General features: G+C 31.3%; 1 protein-coding gene across 1 annotated transcript; it reads right to left on the bottom strand.

Annotated features, from left to right (window-relative positions):
- Window positions 1–6,787: 6,787 nt before the first annotated feature.
- Window positions 6,788–8,749, bottom strand: LOC123700970. Its single transcript, XM_045648366.1, has 4 exons — window positions 8,681–8,749; window positions 8,130–8,207; window positions 7,643–7,787; window positions 6,788–7,106 (listed from the first exon to the last, which is right to left on the bottom strand). Exons 1-4 carry the CDS (start codon window positions 8,726–8,728, stop codon window positions 6,925–6,927), a joined length of 453 nt encoding a protein of 150 aa, XP_045504322.1. The 5' UTR covers window positions 8,729–8,749; the 3' UTR covers window positions 6,788–6,924.
- Between the last annotated feature and the right edge of the window lie 2,033 nt (window positions 8,750–10,782).

Raw genomic sequence — 10,782 nt, 5'->3', positions numbered from 1 at the left:
GAGCTATGACGTTGATACCATGATACAAAAATGATAAGTATATTATTTATTTTGCCTTTTACATTAGTAAAATCAACTTTTCAAAGAGAGATTAATGAAGCTCCATATTATGTTATTCACTAGCTTGATCAGTAGCTGATATGCTAATTTAGAGCTATCTCTATGTCCTATCGATTTTCAAGTTAATAAACATCCAATCCAATGTTTTGTAGTGTAATTAAGTTTTGTAACCTTTTAATGTTGTGAGAACCAAATAAAGATAATTTATTATTATTATTAATCGTCCATCAATCCTTGTAATTTAAAAGCAAGTAGGATAAGATTTCACAAAAAATTACCTGAATCAACTTTATACGCTTCGATGATAGTTAATTTAATTTTTTCCATCTCGACCCTTGATAGCTCCATCATGACACACGGATAGATAAATGTCATAATCTGATAGATTGATTCGAACACCATGTTATAATTTATCTGAAATTAAAAAAAAAGAGTGTGTGTACTTATGTACACGCGTTAGAAGTTATACTTCTATGGCGTATGGAAAAAAAATACTAGTATACAACTTTAATATAGTTATCAATTTTCATAACACCTAGAACTAACTTCATGCTGTTAAATTTAGGTGTCGGTGTGCGCGCGCATCGTAATAAGTAATTCACTCTCATCATTTTTCTCCATCGCGCCAAAAGAAGTATTTCAAAAATGTCATGAGTGAATAAAATACGCATTTAGCTGAGATTTAGCCTTTTCTTTTTTTTTCCAAATAAATTAACTAGGTATTGTTGTAATATGACATGATACTTTGTCATACGCTAGAACAAGATGAAGGCCCCGGCTTCACTCGTAGTACCTACCTTAATAACAAAATAGTCAAACTCAAACTCAAACATTTATTTATTCAATTAGACTTCTTTTAGAAGCACTTTCGAATCATCATTACATCGTCATCATCATCATAATATAGCAAATTTCTATGAATTAAGTATTGCATAAAAGAGATTTTTTTATATTATTGGAGGGCAAACGAGTAGACGCGATGCCCGATGTTAATAGCAAAGTGTGTCGCCCATAGACGTCCACAACATAAGTTGTGAGTGTTGCCTACCTTACAGGGGAATGGGATGGGATAAAAACGAGGTCAAAGAGATGGATGGAGCTGTCCGTGAAAATGGCGGCTTGCTTTTGGCCTTTGAGAAACAGATCATCCATCCTCGCAAACTTTAAAGTTGTTATAAGGACCAAAGATGGTATGCATCATAATACAGGGTTAGTTTTCAATGACCAGCCAAAATTTAAAACTAAGATCTAGATATTAAACCAAAGGTACATTTGAAATATTATTGTCGATTATAAAAAAATAAAATAATAGCATTCATTTGAAAATGTCTTAAAAATTTCCTAAATCGTAAACATCATCAAATTTATGTGTGTGCTTCTACCTATCTAGGTTATTGAACTGAATTGTGCTGTTGTAATGTCCACACGTTCGCTTTTTAGTGGCGGACAGGAATGAAATCTAATTAAAAAAAAACGTTTTTTTTTTCATTACATCGAAAATGTTATCAATTCTGAACCATTTCTGAAAATTCGGCCGGTCATTGAAAACTAACCCTATAATATAGCATAGTAGGTACTTACACCCTCACCCCGCGATGAGTTCGTAGCTGTTCCGACGGTAAGCATCAACACATACAACAGCGTAAAGATGAGGTCTCGAAATAACTGTAAGGTAAAATTATATTTTTTGAAACATTCAAAAATACAAGCTCTGATAATACGGTCATATTCATTTATATCATTTTAAACATTATATATGTAGAAACAGAAGAGGAAGTTAAATTATATTTGTTAGAATATTATATTCAATGAAAGAGAAAGTAGATTTGATTGTCATCAAAAATATTAGTAGGTATTCTACCTAGTTGTGAAATATATCGGTTAATTCATAAAATTAATGATACTTACAGAAATCTTCATGTAAAATCCCGTTGAATTCAAACAATCCAATAAACTGATATAAACTTTGAGGCAATCTTCAATTTCAAGTATTGTCTTTGCATCATCTTTGCATGCTAAAATATTATTTTGAAACGACACGCGCAAAGCCTTCATTCTATGCCAAATCATTTCGAAAATTACAAATCTAGTGAATGCGAACACGTGAGCATTCATTTTAATTACATACCACGCTAGTACAGTGAATGGTACATCTTTAAGAACACTCTTTACACTCTCGGAATAACTCCAAAAAATGTAAGCTTTTTCAATCAAAAGCAAAGTGAAAAACAAAATTGTCACGATCGAGTTCTTAACCTCCAACGTCGTTTCCTTCACTGCTAAGTACGTTTTTAGAAAACTGAAGAAATATTGACTTCCATAGATAAGAGCAACAGATGTACATATCAAATAGTCAATTGAATACATCAACGAAAGAACTTTATAATATGGAACTTGATATGTTAAAGAAATATATCCTCCATATAGAACAGCGATTATGACACACATACAAAATAAACGTGCGATGACGTTCAAAGAAATCCTCTTAAAATAAAACGAATAGTATCCACAAAGGAACTGCAAAATAAACAGCACACTTATGTAGATAATGAAATTATTCGCCATATTAATAACGAAATCGAAACTACGTGTAATTCAAAACTACAAGACAACCCAACCCCAATAGTTGTCATCAAAATGTAAAATATGAGTGTTGAACATAATCAATACATTTTCACTATATTGATTAATGAAAATATGACATACCTATCTATATTATTATTCTTTGTTGGAAGGACACACTTTCAGAAATTTGTTCTAATGAAATATTATCAGTACCTACCTAGTACCTACTCTATTGATATCGTATTAATTACCATTAAAAATTTTTTTAATGCAATTTCGTTTTCGTTTTCGTGCCTAAATATCAATTTTAATTTATTATTTTACTAGCTTTCATTACGTGGCTTCGTCCACATGGTCAAAGAATATACCCACGGAATGAGATATTTCACCGCAGTAAAAAAAAGCCAATGTCTATTCTCATACTAGTAACTATACTTAGACACAAAAGTCATACTATTAAATCGCTCCGTTACCACGTAAGAGAAGAACACACATACAAACTGCCGGTAGATAAATAAATTGACTATAAATTTTAAATAAGGTAAGCACAAATAAAGCAAATAAACATTGATTAATAATAACGAATTTAGTAAATTGTTAGTTATGAAATTCTATTAAAAGTAGACCTAAAAAGTATGAGCTCGGAACACAAAGATCACTTACATACTTTAATCTTTATAGCGATGATATTGCAATTATTTCGACTTAAAAGTCAATCACCGCCCCCATATTCCTATAGTTGTGGCTTTAAAAGGGATTGAGTTTTAAACCTGTCGTGAGGAGAGAAGCAATTTTCGTGTTTGATTGATGCCCGTTTTGGGTATAACAGACTATAGAGTTAGCAACTTATAGACGGATAAATTAAAAATACAAATCTAATGTATAAAAGAGATCTGTGCTAGTTATAAGTCTATTTCTAACCGATGAACTGACTTTTTTAAGATATGAGGTTAATTAATTCGTCTCCGCTGGGATAAAGATAAAATCTAAAAAAAACTCTAGATAGGAACTTTGATACTGTTTCAACATAAATTTATAATAAACACTTAGAAGAACTACAAAATTAAAATGGCATTACATATATCATCCAATTCGATTAACAGTATGTTATATGAGAATATCATCAGTGACACGCACATACATAACTAAAACGTAAACAACCGTAAAAATCTGATCGTCTTAAACTTGAGTCCTGCGTCTACCACATATAAATATTGGCAGAGTTCCAAATTATTGGGTGGAGTCATTCATTAAGAGAAAAAGAACAATCAACATTTAAAAACAAATATTATGAATTTTGCAGTCTATACATGCCTATATCTTCAACGCCGAGTCTATTGGTTTGTCAGAGGCCATAATGGGAGAGTAAACAACTGTAACACCATTTACATGACTCCTTTGTGATTTACATGCTCTGATACGAATGGTCCCAAAATTGCTTTTGAATTTAATCGATTCGCTATTAAATTGTGCCTTAAAAATTGTACAACGATATTTTTTTTTTCGTTTTTGCAAATTGTCACTCTCCATGTTATGGACTTTTTGAAAATAATAATTATTGTCTTTTTGATGTTATTCAATAGAAATAAGTTTATGTTCGAATTTTATTGATAACAATTGATTGGACCTTATTTTATTCATTTCGTTGTAGTCGTCACATAATTATGTGTAAGTATAATTGAAAAATATTAGTTTAAAATTATATTATGTGATAAGCGTTGTTATTAACTGAGACAAATTGCACTGTTTATAAGTTAATAATAAGAGATAGGTAACACAATTATCATCATAAAAAAGATAAGAGCTGAACCAACAATGTCTATTAATATAAAACTAAATCACTGTGACCCTCTTAGTTATTAAGAATTTAAAACGGTAGAAACCGATATTTTAAATAGTGAAGCAGTAATATTTGATAGTATTTAAAAAAATATAAAGAATCCATTTTATTGTGTTTTTAGTATACAGGGTAAGTCGTGTATTTTTCTCAAAAAATCATCAACGCATAACAATAAAACAATGAAACAAACAAACCCAAAACATATTATATTTCTTAAAACACAAAAATTTTCAAACTTTATTAGTTTTAAATGTATTACTAAATTGTATAGCAACAATCAAATGGCTGATGCAAATTGTAGTATAACTCAGAGGCATAGTCGCGGTAATTCGTATAGCTCGCCAAATATAAAACTTGTATGGCCTGTGCTTTATGTATGTGTAGCTTTGACGTTTCTCACTCAGCAATCTTTCATCTGAAATTAATTGAGAGGTTTTAAGGGACATCCGGATGGAACGAAAAACAACTGACTTGCTTTCTATGAGAGAGGGAGAGAAACAGACAGAGAAACACGCGCACGCCGCGCGGCTTACAACTTTAGCAAAAAGTGTCGTTACAACTTTTGGTCTTAATTTTTTCCATCTTGCCTCTTTTCGCAATACGCGGTAAGGAACTTCGTTCCAGCCGCGGCTTTGCCAACCTTGAAAAAAGGAAAACTCGCATACATCCCGATTCCATGGGATTTCTAGGATAAAAACTATCCTATGTCCGTGTCTCAGGCCAGAGCCTACCCTATCATATCCTACTTACCTCGGCAAATAAATATTTGTTTCCATAGGATTCTTAATATTTCATCATATTCACTTCTTATAAGATCTGATAAAATTGCCGGAACAAATATCATTGTAAGCGACTGCTGCACTTTTAATATAAATGGAATTATGAATACGTAAACCTGTAATAAATATTTTAATTGAAATGATTAAAACACTTGTATCGTTACTAAATAAAGAGAAAAAGTTTTAAGTTACCAAGCATTAAATCAACTTGTTACACTAAACAAATAATCGTTATTTAGTTAATTAACTGACTTCAAAAAAAGTTTTTCTTTTAGTTTTCTACTCTATGATAGAGGAATATCTTACCCCAGCGTTGTACATTCTTACTCCGTCATATAGAAATCGCAAGATGAGTGGATAGCTCGTTACGTAGAGAACAACCATCTAAACAAAATAAAGAAAATTTTAATAACAATTCTTCAATCGATAACATTTCATATTATTCATATTTACCGCTAACTGCATTTCATTATTGGCTTCATCGAATTTATCCATTAATTTCATATAAATATCCAAAAGCTTCTTCGTATGTTCAATTTTAAATTTCACTTGATTTTCGCCGATGACTTTCAAATTATATGTATATTTAAACTCATATAATCCCCTGAGCTTTTTCATTCGGTCGTACATAATATCCAACAAAATAATACTTGGTAACGAGCTCAAATTCATCGATAAAGGGACTGATAATAATATGTGTACATTGAGTGGATAGTGAATAACCTTGTAGTAAACAACTGAGCCAAGTACCTCAAGAACAAAAAAAATCACATAGAATAACGTTAGATTGGGGATCAGAATCAACGGAGATCCCAACAAATCATCTATAGACTTAATGGACATAATAAACTTCAGAATCGTTGATTCATTGAATATAGATGTAACACCTCCGCAAAATACTTCGAATGCCACATAAAAACTGGAATCTGTTAAACAGAAGCTTAAGCAAGGAAACTGAGCGCACGAATACAAGATAAACACGACGCAGTAGATTATTTTGAGTATCTGTTTAGTTCTGGTAGTTTCAACATGATAATAATGGCCAGTCGCAAATCTCAGCAATATGATGACTTTAAATACAATTCTTTGGTAGGTTTCATTTTGAGTGAAATTACTATTCGAAGTATAGAATATCATTGTGGAGTTGTTTCAAGCAAACAACTAAGAACGTACTGAAATTGAATACTATGAATCATTATTAGTCGCATCAGATATTTTAGTTTAATAAAATATTCTGTTATCTATTGAAAAAAGAATCGATTTTTATGACATTAATTGAATACGTTTTGACCCTCAACTGTTACATATAATAACATTTATGTATAACATTTCTTTTCGAGCACTTTCTTATAATAAGATCGTTATGGAAGTAGTTAAGATATTATTTTTTTAAACGTGCCAAACGTTTGCCAAATAGAACATCGTGATTAAATGAAAACGTATATTTAGAAACAATTTTTTCTAATTTTAAGCAGTTTGAAATGAAATAAAATACGTTTAGTAGAAGCATTAAAGAGAATTTTATTTCAATTAACAGGACATCGTTTATACCGAAATATGCTGACAATAATATTCCTAGAGATAGCGATACCCTCATCAACTTTGCGTGCGAAGCAGCAGGTAATAACTAGTTTAATATTCATATGAAACACACAAATCCCAGTGCTATAATAAATACATTTAAGAAAATTTAACGCGAACATTTCTGAATTGTAAAAGTACAACCAAATGACTGATACTTATACCTATAAAGCCAATAGGCAAAGACAGATTAACAGTTATTCCTTTACATACATTGAATTGTACTGGCCGATTTTTCACATACAAATACGCATGTCGTTTTTCAAGCAAAAGATCTTTATCTGAAAATAAAAGAAAGTATACATATTGACATATTTTATTTTTTCTTCATCTATACTAATATTATAAAGCTGAAGAGTTTGTTTGAACGCGCTAATCTAGGGAACTACTGGTCCGATTTGAAAAATTCTTTTGGTGTTAGATAGCCCACTTATCGAGAAAGGTTATAGGCTATATTATATCATCACGCTACGACCAACAGGAATGGGGCTACGGGGGTGAAACCGCGCGGAGCAGCTAGTTAGATATATACAGAGTTAAGTAATATATAACATTTAAAAGTTTGTATTTATATTTTAAAGAAGCCGCTGTTCGCGGAATGCAAATAGCTCAAAAAATCTTTCTATTGGTGAAAAATTTTTGAAATCGGTTGTGTAGTTCTTGAGTTAAACCGTTACAAAAAAAACTATCCTGTGTCATTTATCTCAGGACTATATTTCTACAAAATTTCATCCAAATCGATTCAGTAGATGATTCGTGATTAAAAGACGGACAAATAGTTAATTTCGCATTTATACTATTCGTAAGGATGTCTCACCATTGCAAAACAGCGTCTGTTTCCACAGAATCTTCAAAATCTTCTCGTACTCAGTATTAATGGATTCCGATAAATACGCCGGCACAAAGAGCATGAACAGAGTGTCTTTTATTTGCATTAGAAATGGTATGGTTCCTACTAAACCCTGAAAACGTTTCATTTATCATAAATTGTCTATAGTATCCACAATATATAATGGCGCGAAATTCCCATAGAGAATAAATTTTTTAATGATTCATTTATATTTTCCATATTTAAAATAGCTTACAGTCTTATGCATAAAAAGTAACTTATTACTTAGTATATGCAAGAAGTTCAATAATGTTTTCAAAATTTAACAAACATGACGAAATTTTTAACTTTTTCAAACAATCATATATTTATGGTTGTAAGGTATTTGGGTGTTAATTATTCAAATTCATTTTATTTAGTCATTCTTACTAATTCATTTTTTATATGTCCAACATATCCCTTTGTCAAAACTTACACTCTTTAAGAAAAAAGCAACTGCCGTATAAACCGAAAACAAGCCCTTGGGATAACATTGTAGCAAGAGTATCATTATCTGTAAATAAAACAAAATTATTACCTTATCCTTAAATGATAGATCCAAAAAGAAATATAATAATAGATGTGCCGCGCGGTTTCATCCGCAGGCAAAATCAAGTATTTCTATAACTCGTGTGTTAGTCTCATTTATAACTAATTACGCATATTGCTGCAAAGTAACATTCGAATCCATCCAGTTTCGTGGAAGGGTAACATACATCCTTACTTACAAGCTTTTGCATTTATAATATTACTAGATTTCCGCCCGCGACTTCGCCCGCGTTTGCAAAGAAAAACCCGCATAGTTCCCGTTCCCGTGGGATTTCCGGGATAAAAACTATCCTATGTGTTAATCCAAGTTACCCTCTATATGTATGCTAAATTTCATTGTAATCGGTTCAGTAGTTTTTACTTGAAAGAGTAACAAACATCCATACATCCATACTTACAAACTTTCGCCTTTATCATAATATTGAGATTAGGCCTTACCCAAATCTGTTGATCTCTGCTGGTTTTAGAGAACTCATTTAGCAGCATCTCATAAATCAACACGCTCTTCCTGACGTGTATAATTTTGAATTTTATTTGATCTTTTCCAATCACATAACAGTTTATATATTTTCGTTCGAACAGCTTCCTCAAGGTTCTCAGACGATGTTGCATCACGTCAAGTAAAATAATATTTGGAATATAACTGGATGATAACGACATCATAATAACAGCAGCTATAAATTTATGTTCCAAATCGAACGTCAATTGAAGGACATAAATAGTTACAAGTATATCTACCGGGACAATTAAAATAATGTAAACAATCATACGTTTCGATATTATATCAGATTGGGTTCCCAATAACTCATCTATCTTTTTAATAGATACAAAAAATCTTAATACAGAGTCTCGAAAGAACATCGATGTAATCACACCACAAGAAAACTCAATCGGAGTGTAAAAATATGGACTCAAATAGTCAGAGGTCGACATTTTCGAAGCATAAATGGTTAGAATGATAGACACTGTTACACAATATATCATTCGTAATATTTTTCTTGTTATCGACTTATCTGAGTAGTAATGACCGGCGAAAAGTCTAAAGGTCATCAATATTTTGTAGAGATCGCAACGCTTTTTAGAAATTCGCTCCCAAAAACTGTAATCCAGTTGTGGTATCTCCATTTTGTTCAAACTTCAAACCTTCCGTCTAATAATACCGAACACAATAATGTTGTCGAGTCATTGTATCTCATTATGTTAAGTGAACATTACTAGTGTTATTATAAAAAATGTTGTCGTAATTATGTATGACAAAGGACATGAAAGACATTGTGTTCGTTTTATTACAATGTTTTTAACAATTAATTGTTTAATTATATATTTTAATTACGTAAATTTTTTTATGGAAAATGCATTTAAAGCAAATACTGAAGTCTGAAAATATTCACATAGATTATTCTCCAAACAATCAATCATTTGGTGGTTTGAATTTCTATTTCTAAATAAATGTTTCTTTCTTTCCATTTCAATAATTGGAAGGTAAGTAAAACTAAACATTAAAATGTCAAGCTATGAACCCTCACTGAAACCATTTTAATATAAGTAACGTATTACGTGTACGGAAAAAGCCTCTCCAGTGAATAATAACGTAAAAGTTCATATAACAAAGAAGTCGTTATAGTTTTACATGACAACAGCCTTACTCAAGTTGAAAAGCCAATATGCATATTCTGTATTGTTTCGAAATGACTATCCACGAGTGCATATTTGTCGAACAATCATCATCCCAGATTCACTTGCGCATAAATACGTTGCAGGAGAACCGCTCTTGTGTTATAAAGGCTACGTGCTAGAATCGCGTGGTGTTTTGTTGTTTTACTGGCAGCATTTTGGGATGGTGTAATTCTGTAACAGCTTTGGGCTCTGTACGTTAATGGACTTCAAGCGCAACATTGTTTTCGGATACATCAAAACAAATGGATATCGGACATTCGCAATCGAGGGTTTTTATGGGATAATGCATAGCAGTGGATGAATCAAACAGTCCGGGTAAATAAACGGATAGACATACTGTTGATTTGTTAGTTTGTTTGTCCTGTTAAAACATTGTAAATTGATTAAATGTGAATAAATATTCTTAATGTTATCTAATGTAATATACATACCATATTATATTCTGGCTATTTTTCAGCAACGAGAACTAATAAGATTTTTAGTGATGATAATTGTATTGGGCCCCAGTCAGTTTTTACAATTTAGTATAAACCTTACCTACAATAAAAGAAAAATCTAAAAATTTTGAATTCAGCTCACTTGCAATAGCGTTTTGTTAGATGTAAAATTTTCGTATCTATATACTATATAGTGTGAGAAGAAATTTTCACTTTATTTGCAAATAAAGTACTGACAGTATACTTTGTCGGAACTAATTTAATATTTTGCTCGCATTCTCTGATCAGAATTAACGTAGGAGCTGCTAATTATTCTTACAAGCTCGACACTTGATCCCTCTTTTACGATCTCAACGTATTTTAGGGTTCCTACAACTTTTCTTTAAATTATAGAAGTATTATTAGGATATTTTTGTTAGATAATAA

Source organism: Colias croceus, chromosome 20, assembly GCF_905220415.1.
Source record: "Colias croceus chromosome 20, ilColCroc2.1".
Lineage (NCBI taxonomy): Eukaryota > Metazoa > Arthropoda > Insecta > Lepidoptera > Pieridae > Colias > Colias croceus.
The sequence above is the reverse complement of the archived record's forward strand: the minus strand, read 5'-3'. Positions and strand labels throughout refer to the sequence as shown.

What these genes read in the sequence shown, in the direction of transcription:
- LOC123700970 (XM_045648366.1), bottom strand. Translation starts at nt 8,728, where the DNA reads ATGCTGCTAAATGAGTTCTCTAAAACCAGCAGAGATCAACAGATTTGG. An exon ending in GCAGAGATCAACAGATTTGG is followed by an intron (nt 8,208 to 8,680) that starts GTAAGGCCTAAT and finishes TTTTATTTACAG; the next exon opens with ATAATGATACTCTTGCTACA. An exon ending in ACAGACGCTGTTTTGCAATG is followed by an intron (nt 7,107 to 7,642) that starts GTGAGACATCCT and finishes TTTTATTTTCAG; the next exon opens with ATAAAGATCTTTTGCTTGAA.